This window comes from Rhipicephalus microplus, chromosome 4, assembly GCF_043290135.1.
Source record: "Rhipicephalus microplus isolate Deutch F79 chromosome 4, USDA_Rmic, whole genome shotgun sequence".
NCBI classification, from domain to species: domain Eukaryota; kingdom Metazoa; phylum Arthropoda; class Arachnida; order Ixodida; family Ixodidae; genus Rhipicephalus; species Rhipicephalus microplus.
The window spans coordinates 956,605-975,741 of record NC_134703.1 but is presented as its reverse complement, the minus strand read 5'-3'; the positions used below and the strand labels follow the sequence as shown (position 1 = coordinate 975,741).

General features: G+C 45.8%; 1 protein-coding gene across 4 annotated transcripts in view; it reads right to left on the bottom strand.

Moving 5' to 3' along the window:
- LOC119171892 (kin of IRRE-like protein 2) overlaps window positions 1-19,137 on the bottom strand; it is a 309,161-nt gene that overhangs the window by 175,621 nt on the left and 114,403 nt on the right. The window contains exon 1 of one of the 4 annotated variants that reach the window (XM_075892093.1): window positions 1,064-1,093. The exons of the other annotated variants lie outside the window; for them this stretch is intronic. Coding sequence (XP_075748208.1) covers window positions 1,064-1,078 — 15 coding nt within the window. The 5' untranslated portion in view covers window positions 1,079-1,093. Of the gene's footprint in view, window positions 1-1,063; window positions 1,094-19,137 lie in introns of those variants that run through there. 4 annotated transcript variants of the gene reach the window in all.

The window sequence follows — 19,137 nt, the reverse complement described above, 5'->3', positions numbered from 1 at the left end:
TGCGTTGAAGAGACTCCTTCCACTACATGGCATTTATGTAGTCTTTTTTCCCGAAGCAGCTGCAAGTGACATCGTGGCTTTGTAGTAGGACACCTGCTTGCCACGCGAACAGCCCGGGTTAAATCCCCCATAGGAGCGAAAATTTCATTCTTTATTTTATTTGCTTCTTGCTCAATTTTTCGCCCACGGACGATTTTTCACTGACAACCAACGGGGCCGATGCCGACGGCGGAATTCCTGCGACACGAGCTCTCTAACACTATTGCGTTAATTTTGCGCTGGTGTATGAACGCTACTGCACTGAAGTATGTGTGAGCGGACGCGTGTAGACGCAAGTATAAACGTGCGCTCACGTAAAGGTAATATTACTGATCAAGTTTACTTCATTGAACTGTATATAAACAGGCCAAAAAGGTGGAGATCTCTCAGACTAACTCAATGAATATATTTTCGGCTTGAGGCTGATTCGGACGTACACTGGCCAGAATATTACTCACGCGAACTCACTTTGTCTAACACTTTCGGCTCTACCTGAGTCTGAGTAATCCAGAGAAAGTCAACTCAAGGTGCGTTTGCTGGCCTGTACCTTCTTACCACATTATCTGGAGTTGATTCAATAAAAAGTTCGAGTGGCTCCAGTGCAGGTAACTTGAAAATAAGACATCCACAACGTTGACTGTTTCGGTAGCTGTTTACCTTTACGAAGTGAGTTTGTACTATAGCCTCAACGAGAAATAAGCTTGTACTTGGCGTCTTTTTACTCAAATAGTCCCTATTGACTAACAACATGGAGCTTCGCGTCTTAATATACGTCATCTGTGGTATCTATGTCAAAGCCTGAATAAAATATTATCTGTAAATATTTTTAAAAATGAAGGTCGAGGCTACACTGGTAATATCCCGAGCCAGTCACGTGCTTTCAATGCAGTCTTCACCTTCATATTCCGAAATAAAAGTAATTAAAGTGAAAGCTAAACCAGCAAGTTGATACCAACAGTAAACAATTGGCATCGGTGTGCAAGGAAAAGAAGAAAATTTGCAGTCAAACACCTGTCCTGCGTACCGTCGAATGACGCATTTCACAGCTGGAACCGTCTCAATCGGCAACTTTGCAACGAAGAGGTACGTAGACAGTCGGGCTTACCTGCAAAACAGGAAGAAAGAAAACTCTTATCACAAAAATGTCGTCATATTATTAATCATAGCACAGCGAACAGTCACACATTGAAGCATAAATATTATTGTGATCACATAAAGAACAAACTTGCAAACAAAGAAGAGCAGATGAATGTACTCAGAAATTGTGTTACCTTGGAAACGGTGCGAATTTCGAGTGCTTACGCGGTGTAAGCTAACCGAGGATTATTTTGTACGTGCAGAACAGCAGAGATGTCCTTAGTACCACACAAGCGCTATTTTACATCGTACATAAAACACGACGATTACGTCCGGCGTTCGGCAGCAGGATGCACACAGAGTTATTTTTTCTCCGCCACGCAGAAGGCCATGCCACGGTCCCGCATGTCAGCAGCGTCGTACGTACGCCTTGCTAAAAGCGGTCATCATCTTTGACCGCGAGACGGTCAACAAAATTAGCGCCCCATTGTGTTGCTACCACAACAATGAACTTTAATGAAGTCACGTGGATGGCGCAGAGGCATACAATAAACCGAATCCGAGTGGTAAACACTAAACAGCGTTATAACAGACTCTTCGTCTGACGTGTGCGAAATAACGATGAACGATTTTAACATTGAAATGTCACTTGACTCTCATTTTGTGTTTTTTTTCGCATCCGATACACAACTCCGTGTATTTTTCTGCTCCGAAACGTTGTTAAAGTTGCGGTGCTTTGCTGCTGATGACCCCAACGTCAAGTGTTTGATACCGATCACTGCGGTCTCGATTCAAAAGAGGCGAATCGCTACAGCCTCGCGTACTGTGTTGGTAGTACGCGTTAAAACACATCACTCGGTCTAAATAGTCTAATTTTCCGGAGTCATCTACTACGCCATAGTGTATAATCGGATCATAGTTTTGTAACACAAAACCCCATATATGTATTTTTTTCCCTTTGAGCTTCGCCCAATTGGCCATGTGGGTGAGTTAATGGCTGCGTATGTCATCATCTTTCGGTGAAGTTTATAGTAAGATGTCCACAAATTTAGGTCCCGAGTGAAAAAAAAAAACGTCTTCGTGATTCTGCACATTCACTATGCTTTCTTAGTTCGTACTACAGAATACAGTCATACACACGGAACCCAAGCCTCCATTTCACGTTAAGGCGGCAGGAAGGCCCATATGCGAGAAACACTCCAGAATGTGACGGGTTTGATTCCGGCCACAGCAGCCGCATTTCAATGGAGGCGAAATGGTTGTGGCCTGGATCGTGTGTGATATCAGTGCACATTAAAAAAACGTCTGATGGTCGGAATTTCCGGAGCCCTCCACTGCGGTGTCTCTCATAATCTTACGAGGTTTCGGGACGCAAGACCCCGGGTATTGTTATTAGCTTTTGCAAAAGGGAACAGTGTCATGTCTAGCGACGTTCTGACCAATAACTTGGATACCATTGAAACTACGCCGTGTTACACAGGTGCAGTCAATGAATTCTCGTTTGTTAACCTTGAAGGCTCTTTTAAATCTTTGCGAAGCAATCTCGGGGGTACAGAGACGATTGAGAGACACATCAGGTATACATGCATTCAATAAAGCCTACGGTGCTTGTTGAGATCATTCTTGATAAGATAAACTTTTCTCGTTAGTAGTGTATACTTTTTAATACCTACAATAACTCATGTAAAATAACTAATGATAGTGTCCAATACTGATGTACATTTCTATAACAAATATAGAGCGTAGAATGAAACGTTAAATAAGGAATTTTCCAAAATACAGCAACTCAGTTGCAGCTAACCAAAAAGAACCAAGCAGATTGGCAGAAGGTTTAGTGATAAATAGCTTTCATGTCCAACATCAAGGTTTTTGCTTCATTTGGGTTCATACGATTCAAAAATATGGCTTATAATGCATGCAGCCCACTATCCATAACAAAAAAGAAGAAAAAGTAAGAAAGAAAAGCCAAAAACTACGAATATCTGTGCTTGAGTTGTGAATTTCATGCCTTTTCTTCTTCTTAATGTCTTGCAAGAACATCAACTGAGCACGCTGTCTGAAATGATTTCGCTCAGTTTTGCCGTACGCGTGAAACCATTTTACGATAATAAGTTACGACGTGGCAAAAGGTATTTCGCAACACGCACACCTAAACAGAACGATAAAACAAGACACGGGACGTCATACCCTGAAATTACTCTCGACAGCACTGTAGATATAAACGCAACTTCTTTACAATGTATAAGTTCTCAGCCGTAGGACACGAGGTGCGCCAATACAGACACTACAGGGTCACTCGACGTTCAAGCTTTGATTTTCAGACATCTTGACAGCCACCGGCATGCATCAGGTATATAACTGCAAAAGAACCGCCGGCTAGCTACGAATGATGGCAAACCGTATAAAATAAACATCTACAGTAAGCAAGGAGGCGTGGTTCGGAGTAAGTTTCACAAGGAGGTAAAAGTGAAACAGTCAAGTACGAGAAAGCCGAAGCAAAAGGAGGCGGGTGGTCAGCGAGTATGACGATGCGTTCATGCACGCCGCTGCTGCCTTTGCTGCACCCGCGCAGCGTGCTCGGTCGAATCGCTTCGGTGAGCTTTCACGAGGAAGGAGCCGTTTTTACATACACCATTGTTTTCCGGAGAAAAGGTAAAACTGAAAGGATCAAAAAGATTGCACAAAGAAGGGTGGATATACAAATCTGACGGGGCATTACCCGCAGCGTATATACACGGCGCACACGCACGCACGAGCATGCGAGCGGGAAGGAGTTGCAAACGCTTTGTCTTTCCGCCTTTGTAATAAAGTCAACAGGCAGTGAATGGGAGCACGGGGGCAGTGGACCATCTACTTGGGAGAAATCGCAGACGCCGCTTTTTCTCTGTGTGGCCGCAAGATACTAACACACTTGCCTTTTTCTTTACTTATTTAGCGGTTGAAGTGAAACAGAACAGACAGGCATAAGTGGTGGACTACGGCTATACGTTTTTGAAGGTTTTCCTTCCAAAGCAAGCAGCGCCGTATCGAAATATATTTATTATAAGATATATTTGCACACTGCAAGAAAACGCGCAGTTACAGTGCAACTGCGGAAGGAAGAAACGTGGACAATAAAGATCGCTATTTCCTGTCCATGTGTCTTTCTTCCGTAGTTACACTGTATAACTACTCGTTTTCATGCGCTCTGCAGATATGTTGATTCCCAATTACCAACAATAGTCAAGCATCCATCTTATTATTGTACAGCGTGTAATGTGCTCAAGTGGCCAAATTCAGGATTGTCGTCGTTGTTGTTGTTGACGGCTCTTTCTTCACCCGTATGTTTAACTCGGTACACAATAGGCATCTAACGAGCGAAGAGATGCTATTTTTTTTTTTTTGGAAACAGAGAGCGTAGTGAAGTGAGTCAAGCATATTCCATCACCTTCATAATGTTTCTGCATTCCGCAGTTTTCAATAAGAAATGATATCACAGCGATCCCAGAACTACGTGCGCTGCCGTTTGTTACTACCTCACAATATTCGCCTCGGATATTGCAATAAATTAATTGCCCCAAAATATGTCTGTAATAAAAGATCTCTGCAACTTTGGCACACGTTGGGGTTGCACATAATATCCATAGCGGGAATTTACCACATTATGAACAATACCTGCGAAGATTTCCCCTATAAATTGTGCCAGAACTTACTGAACATATACCCATATTCAAGCGCATATGTGAGTATCCGCATTCTTTTCATGGTTCCTAATTAAGTTGTTTCACTTAATAGCAAATATATACCTGGAGCATTTCACATTAAAGCTCCGTGTCTTGGCACAAAGTACGTCCTGGCTGTGTAAGCATTGCAAGTAATAGAGGCGCGTTCCAGACAGGCGAGAGTTTGTGCATACGTGTATCTCTCTCACCCTCCATTAGGAAGGGCATCGATATGCGCAGCTTCGATCCACCTTTCGCGTACGACCGGACTGCGATAAAGACAGCATGCATTCGTCCCCGCTTCGCACGATGTTGCAGGTACAGTACCTGGCATTCCCACGCAAAATGTCCCCTCTTCACCCACCCCTTCTTCGGATGCACTTCCCTGAAATACAAACACAGTAGCAGGGAGCAACGGCGGCACGTCTGACGCGCTCAGATACGGGAAATACGGGCGGCCCACACGCTCGCTTTCCGCACCGACCACCGGTCTCGGCAGTGGGCACACGTACGCTAATTTCGTTTGGAAAAGGCCGACGCGCCCGCGCGAGAGAAAAGAACCGAGGTGGGGAGGGGAAAGGGCAGAGGGTATGGGTGTTCGAAGCGGGTTTCATTCGCGCCTAATGGAGGTCGCGTCACTGGATAAAACAGACGCCAGGAAAGGAGCGAGAGCAGGAGAGGTCGAATGTATAGGCGTTATGTAGGACTGAAGGGAGAGAGGGATCGGGAAGGGAGGAAGGATCGCGCTACCGCTAAACCGACGACGATCGCCGGGGCTGGGCCTCATCAGGATGCGCGCTTAGGCCGCTATCAAAGCACTATATACTCGTCTTCGCCCGGCCAGGGAAAAGGACCGGGGCTGAACCGCGCCGCATAGTGTGTGCGTGTGTGAGCGCCAGTGTGGAGAGCTCGTACATTATACGCTAGGCACCCGAGTCACGAGAGAAGTGGTGGTTGTGGGCAGGCTTTTGTCATCAGAGAAAAAAAAAAAGACACTACAGGAAGGCTAAATGAAACTAAGCAAGCTGGAGGAGCCTAGATGACCGCGACAGAATGGGGATACGCCCTGGCACCGTCCACGCTCCATTGCAGCGGCGTGATGCGGAGAATAAGCAAACAAAGGAAGAGATTACGCACTCCGGCTATTAGGTGTAAATGAAGGAAAAACTGGAGAGGCGTCGCCACTGCACGATAACTTTCGTATGTGTGGTGTACATCCTTGAACGTTTTTATAGACGAAGAACACGGGCAGTTCGGGCATAAATGTTCGTAACCCGTGAAAATGTTCTTGTTTGTTACCCCCGATAAGGATGTTGCATATAGCTCGGTTGACAGGCGTGACGACGCATGTTACATGAGCATGATCGAGAGACCGCTTAAGTTTTGTAGCATAATGCGATGCCGACATTAACGCCATGAAGTAAAAATAGTCTCGAGGAAAATGAGCGTTAGCATTGCTATGCTATGCTATGCGTTAGAAATGTGCAGATGATGCTCATTTAAATACATTTATAAAACGAGCGTTTTCTTTGCGGTTTGCCGTAGCTTTCTTTCATAATAAAGGCTTTTATATACAATGAATGAGTACTTTTCACGTATGTCGATATGAGGCTCAGTTGGTCGTCTTCAGCTGCTGGTGAAAGGAATGTAACTTTTCTTAAGCCGTATACGCCACCATCCGGCCCTCAAGAAAGTTTTCTAGCCGACTGTCACAGTTCTCGATGATATACTACAGAATTTTCCTTCTGTAACACAAAACGATAAGTATGGACATTTAAACGTAGAATCATCTAAGTAAAAAAAAAGACGTTTATTCAGCTTGAATAACTTCGCAGGACGCAAAGAAACAGTCACCTATATAAAAACACCAAGCGATTAATTGTCCGATAACACCATATTTAGTAATTATACCACTTATTTCCGGCAAAACTTATTGAAGCAGTCAGTGCGTTTGCCTGAAGCAACGATGGTAGCACAGGGCACTTGACACCCCGTGATTTTCGTTCAAATAAAAATAAAGAAAACACGTAAAAGCGGCTTTTGCAAATACATATCATCTTTTCTGAGCCTGCAAGAAAGGGGACGAGTAACAGGGGAAGCGAATGAGAACTTTCTTTTCGTACCTTCCAAGCAAGCGAGGCTAATGAAGTGGGTTTACAAAAGCGATCATAGAGTGAACAAGCTCAAACCAATCGTGTGCCTCTGAAGTGCAGAAGTGGGCGCTTTAAATAACTAGGGGCCTTCGCGTGCGAAAGCACGATATCATTAGGGGGGCCCGCCGTATTCGTCTGCTTTGTAATAATATTGTGCGTATGGGCTTAACAAGCAACTATATCTAAGAAGACTGGCATTTTTGAATTTCACCCAGGCGAGAGTGTGGCAGCCATGACACGTTACCAGCTAATCAACCAAGTTTCGGGACCCCAACAGTAACAACAACGCCACACGAGGCTCCACGTTGACATCGTCAACGTATCGCAGCGTATTTTTTGCCGTTTGTCATGATGTCTCTACGAACTGGTGCGGCAGCTCCACACTCACAAAAAGTACATCGGCGCATTTCTTGGCCCACAGACGTGTTCTTTGTAGCTGCAATCAGCTTAGAGAGCGCTGCCTCGAAGGATGAGCATTAACTGAGTCACCACAAATGCACACTTGCGCACATGCAATCAAGACTACGTAACGCGGAGAGCACGAAAGAAAGGACCAGCACTCCTGCTGTGCTAATAGCCTCGGTCGCGTGCACAGCGTCCGCTACACTGCACAGAACAGCTTTCGGCTATGCGGAAGTGCGGTCTCCGCGGTAATCAGACCCGGGCTCACTCAGCACAAAGCCGACCTTGTGTAAGAAGTCCTATTTGCCCGAGTGCGTTGCATTATTCCTGAGAACAAACTTATAAGACGAACAAATGGCCACTCAAATATACACCGCAGGAGAAAATGGTTGAAATATGAACACTAGTTCCCATTTATATTCGTTTGCAAGGGAACTTGATACTCGCGTGAATGGGAAAAAAAAAAATCCCGGCTTGAAAGAAAGGTCACTGCTTGCGTAGGCGTGCGACGGCGTTGTCTACGCAGACAGTTCTAACCTCAGTATTCTAGAACGTCCCTTTACTCAACGCTTCACCTTCACTTGAGAAAGCCGATGGGAGCGCCTTCTGTAGGCACGGCAAGTCACTGCATATCTTCGATAATCTGCTGCAGTTCTTTAGTAGCACAGTGTCATTTTCAGCCGAGCAGTGGCGCAGTGTTCCAACTCTGTCAAGTGAAGGGTGAAAGTCGAGTCGAGGAGCGTTTGTGAATACGGGGGTAAGTCGCGCAATTCCACAGCTCTGGCCAAATGTTATCCCTCAGATGACGGCACATCGTGGACGACAGCTTCCGCAAGGAAATACCGATGCGCGTACGCACTTACATTACATTACAGCATACGTCCGCGATATCACACCAGACGCGTCCTGCGAGACCCATTCCGCGCGATAATAACACGTGTTCTATGCAAACGGTCCCTGGGTGCTGGGACTCCCCTCTCATTCGTGGCGAAAAAGAAAGTCAAACGGTCGTCTTTCCACGCTTGGCCAACGACGCGTCGCAAATGGTCCGCCAGGTGGCGTCTTCTTCAAGCGCGTTTTCATCAAAGGCTTCGAAATACTAGGTCGCGCTACGGCGCCGCGCGCGGGAAAGACAGCAAGAGCGATAGCGAAATGTCGTCACACTATAGGACAGGAAGCCCCCTTCGCACCCCAATTCTCATTTCTTTCCGTATTGCTTTTCGCGTGTACATACAACGGCCAAGAGACAACGCGCCGGCTTTTAGAATTCTCTGTCGTAGCATGTGTATGTAGTACTTTTCCTTTCTCTTCCAGCGACAAGTGCCAGCCATCTGCGTCGATATCGCTTTACGACAGCGGCACGCTTCGCTCCGTACACACGGCGTCGTCCAGCGTGGGCTTGATACCGCGCGCCAGTGCAAGCGTTTAATTATACGCGACCCTGTTGATTTGGGTCCCTCGACTGAACGTGTGGCGGCGACATGCAATTCCACGCGACAGGCGGCGAGCCGATATGAGGGAAATAAACGCGCGACAAAGTGAAAGCCTTCACTGAAGAAAGGGCAGACGGACGAAGGGAACGTGTATATAAAGAGCACAAACTCTAAGCGCGCTGCAGCGCTATTAGCGAGTGTTCGCTGGCCGCGCCGAGCGAAAACTACTAAACGTCCACAAGTGCTAAAGATCAACAGCGAGGTTTCACCGAAAGGTCCTTTCGTGGAACGCGGTGCGTACTTGGTCGCAATTAAAATGGGATATCACGGTGACGCGGAGGCGGATAGAATGGGTGTTTGTCGCAACTGGCTCAATGGGTTGGACCCTTTGCGGAGGGAATGTTTTGCCTTAACGACGCTTGAAAAAGCGCTAACCATCGAGTAACCACTATACCGTATAAATAATCATGGTGCCCATAAAATGCAACAAAGCTGCATAGTGGGCGCGCTTCAAAGAGGTCATTAAACTGGCGCATGTTCTACTCTCGCCAAGTAGCTATTTTGGCTTCGAACTTCTCCGTACGAGAATTCGTTTCATAATTACAGCAAATGTGTATTTGAGCTAGTTATTACACCGAACGGTTGAAAAGAGTCACGAGTTCACTAAATACGTGAAAGATATGTTGGGTCTAGAATCAATGAGACGACAAATTTGATGAACATCAACCAAGAGTTGTGATTCTAAGTGACTAAAGTATGCACGTGCAGACGCTTCCTGCAGTCTGTATCAACCCGCAGGTCGCGGGTTCGATTCCCGGCTGCGGCGGCTGCATTTACGATGGAGGCGGAAATGTTGTAGGCCCGTATGCTCAGATTTGGGTGCACGTTAAAGAACCCTAGGTAGTCGAAATTTCCGGAGCCCTTCACTACGGCATCTATCATAATCAAATGGTGGTTTTGGGACGTTAAACCCCACGAATCAATAAGTCAATCAAATCAATCATGCAGTCTGTATCACACCGACGGCAAGCATGTTTAAAAATCCGGATGTGGAATCAATTTAAAGTCTGAGAGGAGCAGTTGAGGTTGTAATTATCACTATCAGCATCATCCGCGAACGACACGCAGCTAACAAGACCCTGCGAAACTCGATGTGGAAGCCATCTAAAATTTGAGAGGAACAGTTTAGATTGTAATTATCGCTATCAGCATCAGCCACGAACGACACGCAGCTACATAACACACTGCGAATAGCGCAAAGAAGTTGCCGCGAACAATACAGCTATCTTGAACAAAACCGTCAAAATATTGATTACTTAGCAGACAGTGAGAGGAAAACACAGCAGAAATGTATAGATTGTGGGATCTTTACATTATCGTTCATCAGCCCACAAAGCCACACTAGTTTATATACCTTTCTTACACAGGCAGGCTAAACCGCGGTTAGCGTAACTTCGGTTACGTGTAACCACCATTCGCTCATGCATGTTACCCGGTATACGCAAAACCTCGGTTACGTCACTAACAGTGCTTGTAGTAGACCGAGCTTGGCTACTTTGGTTTGGTGGTTATAACAGAGAAAATGACGGTGCTCATTAACGTGGTGTTAATTGCCTTGACCAAGGACGCTTTTGGGCTGCGTAACAATGGCAAACCATGGCTGGCGCTAATCATGGTTGAACGCAGTTAACCGTGGTTGATCGTAACCGTGGTTAATGTGCCTGTGTGACATGGGTGTTAACTACATTACTTGAACGTTTTAGAACATCTACAGCCCCCCACTACAAATTTCAGCTGCATCCCTTTTGAGCGCGCCCACAGATGGCAGTAATAATGTAAAGGTCGCATCTATGCCTATTACGAAGCTCTAGGGTGACTACATAAAATGGAGATCAGCCACAGGCTCCTACCTATGCAGCAACGACGCGTCCCTGTATATAACGTTGCCAACCGAAAAAAAGATCGCACACGCAATTATAAACGAAAGGTAGACCCCTCTACGTGTGGGTCTGGGGCAATGAAAGGGGCGTCCGGAAGAGGGCGAATTGCCCCAAGCAATTTCTTGCATGACGGCATGTACAGAAAAGAAATCCGAACACAAACTCGGTAGGGGAAAGACGGTTCGCCGCGTCTGTACTACGCGCGGATGAAAACCTAGTGGCCTGAAGATCCGTGCGCAACACGTATCCGGCAGTGAGAGCGTACAAACTTCCGGAAATGATATACGTCCCCTCAATAGGAATGCACACATTATAACTCTCCTTGCGAAAGAGGAACACATATTCAACCGGTGTAACTGGCACAATTTCGCATTTTGTGTGACTCACAATAAAGCTGAGTCATCTATCGAGAACCAAACTAAAAAATAAAAAGTAAGACGTTGAGGGAAGCAAACCTAGTACGTTGGAGTAGCCACTAATAGTAAATTCGTCAATTTGATTTAATTAATCAAAATATTAAATTTTCCACTCGACAAATACGCACATAATTATTGAAAGGACAATGAAACAGACATCTGACTACACTATATTGAACCACACACTAGTTGCGTGCTCACTTTTTACAGCTGATAGAGATATGCCACGCAGAATATAAAAACACCACGCAAGGATAATTTTCTGAGATCACGCAACAACTTCGTCATGGCGCCTTAGCAACAACAATGCCTGTATTTAAAATAGGTCGGCACCTGTGTGCTCAGATTTTGGTGCACGTTAAAGAACCACAGGTGGTCGGTATTTCCGGAGTTCTCCATCACTTCGTCTTTTATTACATGGTGGTTCATTGATTTATTTGTGGGGTTTAAGGTCTCATAACTACCATATGATTATGAGAGACGCCGTAGTGGAGGGTTCTGGAAATTTCGAACACCTGGCGTTCTTTAACGTGCGCCCATATCTGAGCACACGGGCCTACAACATTTCGGCCTCCACCGGAAATGCAGCCGCCACAGCCGGGATTTGATCCCGCGACCTGCGGGTCAGCAGCCGAGTACCTTAGCCACTTGACCACCGTGGTGGGGCCGTATATATATATATGGTGGTTTGGGGACGTTAAACCCCACACATGAATCAAGATAGGTCGGCATCATTTGTGACTCCCGCTGCTTCTCCTCTCTTTCGCAAATAGCACACAAGAAAATGTCCAGTTCGGTCCAGCAACAGCAGCGCGAGTACGCGCTCGTGCACATGATTGCGCTGACTGGCACTGTGGTAAACGCTGTAACCTCCACTCCGGTACCATATTATCGTGAAACACAGCGCATAATTCGATATGACGCCCGCATTGTTTCGAGTACCGCGAGCGGTGAAGCATGCAGGCTAGGCTCGCAGAAGCAGCGGCACTCCCATGTCGCATCAGCCCCGCCCACAAGGCGAAATTGAGACGCCAACCGTCCAGCAGCGCTGGGTCGCCTCTTTTGTCGTTAGCACGCAACGAAGCATGAGGCAGGATGTTTGCAGCAAATAACGAGCAGCGGGCAGCAGCTTCTTGTGTCACTCGCCCCAAAGAGTCGGCGATCGCATGCCTGCGCCGCCCGCTAATCCTTGGGCAAACAGGCGTGGCTCTCGGCCAGCTCGCGTGAGCCGGTGCCTCATCTGTCCGTGCGGTGCGAGTCGATGCGGAGAAGACCGCGCAGTCGTACTTGATGGAACGATATTGAACAATCGCGTGACCCAATAAAAGGAGCGAACAATTATTCCCCAGCGATGTAAGAAGCAATGGTAAAAGAACTCGGGCTTAGCGACGTCCGTGCCACAAGCAAAAACGTATGACTGTTCATTACGCTGAAAAATATGAAGCGTGCGATTAAAGGGTAAAAGCTATTATGGGGAACGAGAAATCGGGACATACTGGTGCTCACGAACTTGGCTACGTTCCGCAAGCTAGGCGATGCACGGTCTATTTCACTAGATCTGTTCTCAGCTGCACAACGTCCAAACTATTACTTTTTTTTTGCGGTGCTAAGCCAGAATTAATAAGGGGGCATAATAGGCATCGTATATGAACTGTGACTGCATCAAACGTACTCGGCCATGTCTCTAAAACACGCATTGCCAACAAGTGATGAGAAACGGTTTAACATGCAATGTTGCATAAACCAACACTTCAGATAAATGATCTTACTCTAAACAGCAAATGACAAGGCCTCAGTTTTTTTTCCCCGAACTTACGCATTGTCAAGACGACGCACGCTGTATACCTCATCGAAAGAATTCACGAAGAAATGAATTTTCGTTTAGTGAAAAAAAAAGTGCCTGCATAATCAAAAAACTAATAATTATCGCAACTCAATGTCGTCTTGTGTCAAATAAGCGCTTTAGGAAATCTCAGCCCGTAAGCAGTGTCTTCATGGTTGCAAAACTACTAGATATTGTGAAGGCTCAAGCTCTAAATGTACAACAAAACGTACTAATCTACAACGGCCGGTACACGTAACTGTCCTAGCACAGGCAAAAGCGTCTCACTAAAATCTTTAAAAGTTCTAGTTCCTTCATAGCATGAATGGCATAAACTCGAAAGGAAATCTGGTGCCTAAGCGTTGAGCGTATCGACCCCGGGCTGTTGAAAATGGTTACATAATTAAATTTTAGTGCCTACAGGCGACTCGTTTCTTTCTCACTTTCTCACTTTCTCGCGTTTGCTAACTCAAGGTTGAAGTGCTTCCCTTAAAGGTGCATTGAGCGAACACCCTCTAGAGGGTGTTGATAGACCATTCTTAACCTAACTGTTTGCTGTTGTTTCATGTTTTCTTGAAGCCTTTAACTTCAACTCGACAATTTTACTGACTGGACAGGAAAGCGTCGATTTGAGCTTCTTGTGTTTGGTTTTAAGGGTCTTACTGATAATCTTTTCTGTCTTTTTTTGTCAGGAGTGTATATATATATATAGATTGCTAGGTCTCGCTCTCATTGCTCGCTTGCTCTCACTTACCAATAACGCCAACTTTTTTTCTTTTCTTCCTTCTTGCTCTCACGCGACGATTGCTGCGTGTTCAAGAAGCGCATAGGAGCGTGGACGCTGCAATCTTACAAGAGGAGACGCTGCTGAGCCTTTTTCCTCTTCAAGAGCCACACTGGCCGAAAGCTTGTTGCTCCTTTTCCAACCTACGTTTCACTCACTTCAATACAAGGTACCGCAGCGAACAACCAAAATATAAGAACCACCAACATGAACAAGAAATTAGAGTCCATTCGATAAACACAGTGAAGAAATGTACACGTCGAACACGCTATGATGGCGACCATCACGCCAACGTCCAACTCCATAGAGAAGCACCTAGAGATGAGCGGGCTCTACAAATTGTTGTGCACGGTACATCGTGGAGCTAAAACTACAACTGCACCAACGGAAAGACGACGCTATAAGACACAAAGCCGACAGGGGCTCGGCACACAGCATGCCAGGTTCCCGAAAAAGGTTCAAAAGAGCAGCGCTGTGGTGACCGAACAAAGAGAGCATTCCATCAGGACTTCGTCTGAAAGAAGAGCTAGCTCAGCAGATTGCGAGTGAGACGTCTAATAATAGCGAAAACAAAAACTGAATGACCAACTCCTCTCGTCCACTTGGAGTGGAAAATTAACTTGTTCGTTTTAGCCGATGCAGCATCTGTTTTCGTTGATATTACTCTTTGCCCATTGAAGGTGTCCTCTGAAAAAGGGGCCTTTCTACGGGCTTGTTTCTAGATTCTGTACTTTTGGACCTAAAATTTCATCGAAGTTTTGGACGAACTGGGCAGCCAGCTGTTTGTGCAGGGTTGGTGTAGACTAGGAGTGGCCGAGCGAGTTGGAGTGATGGGGCCTATAGAAGAAACTATCGGGAGTGGTACTGGCAAGCTCCAGTTTTCGGCAGGTTGCGTGGAATTCCGTTTTTCTCGTTTACTTTGCCACCACAGAGAAAAACTAGCCAGTTTCTATTTTATCTTTAGCGCACGCAAAGAGCATTAAAAAAAAAGGAACTGATTCAATGTGCTGACAGCGCATCTCGGTGTTTTTTCGGGCGCGAACAGTGGACTGAAGCAAAACTACAGTGGGTCATTCATTCGCGTCATCTATACGTTTTATTTAGGAAGTTAGTTATATTCTTAGGCCCCTTCAGAGTGATACCGGAGTTAGCGCTTTCCATTTTTTGTGCTTGTTTTTTTTAGTGAAGTTTAGTTATACATACATGTGCCACAAGAGAGTTGGCACCTTCCTAGAGATTCGACAAAATCAGTGAATATTGATAGAAAAATTCAAGCAAGAAACCAGCAGCGTAACAGGGGCTCTACGTTGAAACGTTGTCCTCTTTAAACAAATACTATGTTTTATTCGTAATCTTACACCCAACCACTATCCTTATTGATAAGATGGTTAACAATAATAAAAAAATATCGGAATACACGCACAACTTTCATACATACCCCATATGACTTCAACATTGTCTATTTCAATAAGTGCTCTAACTCCCCTTGTATTAATATCGGACTACGCAATAAACATATACTCTTTAGCTGATTCGCTGTGCACACCTTATTGTTAGAAGCAACATAGGAGATTGTTTCACGAAGGTTAGATAATTGTTTCAGTTTTCTCCTCACTATACGTTCCGGTCTGCCAAATTCTTTGTCGGAAAAATGAAAAGAATATTATAAGTGGTCTTTCGCTAGGACACGCAGAATTCCATTTGTAGCCGGAAAACTGTCGATAAGTGCACCCTAGCCACTAAATCAAGCCCCTGCCAATCAGTAAAGCGGAATGCCGCGAGGAGGCGGAAAGGTTGAGAAATGACAGCAGACATAAGCACCCGTTTGTAGCACGAAGTCGCAAGAAACTCCAAACAAGTTTTGCAGAATAAAAGCACCTTAGTTGTGGGGGAATTCTTCCAGGTGCGGGGTATAAACCTCTGATCAGGACAAATTTTTCGGCAGCTAAGGAATATTCTCTCTGAAAATCTGAATGAATTTCTTTGTCCCTTCATGCGACAAACAGATGCTTTTCGGCTGTACATTCTCAAACTAACACACACAAATAAATATTAAAAGTGCCACTTATACACTGACCGAAACTTGTGAAAGTGCCTTTATGTATCAGCCCCTTTTCTTAATTTGATTTCACTGTTTGCGTTACTTTTCTTTTTGCCTATGGTTACGACTTGGTATTACAGCCAAGCCATGCTTAGCCGCTTTTTCGAACAGCAGAGGAGACGTGAGTTGGTACACGTAGAAACAAAACTCAATAACACTAAGAAAACGAACTTTTACACGGACGAGCGCTACTTTACTGTAGCACTTCTCCACGTTTGTTCTCCAGTCTAAATGTTCTTGCACTTAGTATTGAGTACCGTCTAGCTCGGACCCTCACGTAGTTAAAAGCCAAGAGATACGACAAACCAAGCCCGCGATGCACCGGCAATCAAAAAAGTAGAAATGCCATCGGTTATTTTTCCCCGTAGAGAAACCATTTTTCTTCGTCTGAGCGAGACATGCTGCTAACGTTGAGGCCCCACAAAAACATGTTCTTGCTTTTGTGTTGCCTTCTCAGTGAAGAATGGTGTTACGCTGTGTAATACAGACACCCACCAAGTCTGTTCAACAAAGAAACAAATAGACGTATAGCAGCAGAGGGATGTCCGGCATCATCTGTACTGTACTCGCTGGTTGTGAAACACGACTTAAGAGCTGCCACAGCCGCCGCCAACCAACGCTGGGTTACAGCTTACGCTGTCCGGAGAGTGATAAATGAAGTGTTTTATTTACTCTAGCCTATAAACGAATGGCTAACAATAGATCTGGTGACGCAACACGACAGCTGTCGGTGGGCGATGTTCCCGATGGTGTCTGTGATCGAGCGCGGCGAGTTGCAGCAACAGTTGGAGCGGCCAATACGAATGGGCGGACAGACAGACTGAAGCACGGACGGACGGACGCTTCACCCCGCTCATCGTCACTCACTTCGTGGATATGCTGTAACTTTTTTAATGTCACTTGGAAGCGAAGATGGGCGCAATCCAAGCAACGCAAGTCGATCTTTCTGAAGCTGGGCACTAACACGTTAGCTTCACTGCAGCTTTTTGGTGGAAACAGGTCTAACACCCGCTGTATTTGAAAGGTGTTAGATATCTAAGCCTCGAAGAAAACTATCGTGCACCAGACGTGAACTTAGTGAGTTAGCCGCGAGAAAAAAAAAACACTCTTGGAATAAAATGGTGTGCGAGATCTCCGCAGCTGAAACGCGTGCGCGCATACGACATTAACATTTACTACAACAATGGTGATCGCGTAATCAACAGCTGTAGCCTCACGATGTGTTAGTTAATCAAGGTTTCTGCAACAACGCTACGCAAAAATTTTTTTGCTTTAGTAGAGGGTTACATCTTTGATACGGCTAACGTTTGGTATATACAAGGCGTGTATCGTGTTTACAGATTTAGTTTCTAGTTCACAATTAGGGTACGCTTACTTTGCTTTCTAAGCAATATATCTGGCCCCATCCTACTTCCTTATACAGCTAAACCATAAAGCACCTTCGTTTGACATCCAAACATGCGTGTGTATCCTTAGGCCAATTTAGTATATAGAGCCACTCAGAGCAGAAAGTACGGCTTATAGCGGATAGTGTGAAATAGTGACTATATTTCTTTATATAGAATTGCCTTCTCACTTCAAAAAAAAAAAAACAAACACTTGATGCAGCGTGCATTGGAGACGTAGTGCTAAGACACATCGGATATGATGGACCTCAAGGTAGGTCTGGCTGTTGATGTCTCGCTAGGTTTCACAAGTTTTCTCTTTCGACCTCTATTTCTATTTTTCTTTTCTCTTTTCTCTTCTTTTTGTGTCTGTCTTGTTTGTTTTTGTCTACCTCTATTTCTTTTTTTTTCTTCTTCTCTCTGCTTATTTCTCGCATGTGGTTTCGTATTTCTCGCTCACTTTCTAGTTTTTTTTTTCTTTTCTTTTATTTAATAACTTTCATTCTTTTCTCTTCATGTCTTACATTCGCTTTGTTTATGTTGCTTTCTATGCTATGCTTTACCCTCTCCTCCTCCTATCCCCGCTTCTCACTGTCATCTTTCCCCCGTCCTTGCCGTGCTATACGATACGCGGCCATGCCATGCTCCACTATATAGCGTGCCTGGACAGCCGAGTGGTTAAGACATTCACCAGCGGATCGTGGGTTTGCGGGTTCTATTGTCACCACGAGAAAGAATTGTTCACCCCGGAATTCCTCTCTTTCTCTCTCTTTATCTTCTTCTCCCTCGCTGCACTTGTCGCCTCGCCAATCAGATTTATTGCATCTCACGCCGGACAAATCGGCGCACAAGTTCTGCGAGCGAAGCAGAGGAAGACAACGACGACGTATACAAGAGAATTCACAGAGCGCGTGCCTGTTCGACGCCGGCGCGTTGAGTCACGCCAGCTGCGCTCGAGCGGACGTGTTTTGGAAGTGAAACCGTCGTTCGGCAAGGTTGTTCCTGCCCACAGATATTACATGCTACACCCTACATCTGGCTTAAAGGTGTCGTGAAAAGCTCGCTCTAATGCGACAACGCGAAGCCACCGGCGTCCACACGCACTAAATAGGTGACGTCATCGTAAGTAATGCACTGCCTATCGCGGAACGCGGAACTCTTCGGTAGTTGCGACTTTGTGCAACTGAGACACTCGTCAGCGTCTTTGTCATATGCAATCGGTGCTAACTTGAACTCTGGCGTCATTTTAAGCAGCGTCCTTGTGGGACGCCGATCGCGTATGGCAGACACCGATGAGCGCCGCTTGCGCCTGCTCGATATGCCACAGAGTTCCGCGTTCCTCGACAGGCAACTGAGCGTCTATGCAGGTCCACTCGGGCTGCCGATGGTGCTGCATTGTCGTTGTAAAGCGACCGTTTCACGACCCCTCTAAACAGTGCCGCTGGTAAAACAGAGTGGAGCGAAGTACATCCGCTTACGTCTGCAGCGTCAACTGTCACGTGCTCGCGGTAATCTGAAGCCAGAAGTCACATGCACTAAAGGAGCCGTTCCTCGAACGAATACAAACAAAGAGGACACGTCTATTAGGCAGTATCTCTAACGTACAAACTCTAAACGCGCTGCGGTTGGTTGACCAGTCTCCATACAGGTTGCAGTCGTTGTGTAAGACTAGGCTGCATCGACGACACTGTTTGATGCACAGGCTGCGCAACAATCAGCCACTTTGCAGGCCTGTGTAAATCAGGCCACGCACTCGCATGCGAACGGGCACTATTTAATCTCTGACAGAAATTTGTAGCGGTATGCCACCTGCGGAAAACAGAACGCGGCAACGCGAGGCGATTGCGTGTTTAGGTGAAACCGCCTTCAGATGGAGGCCACCAG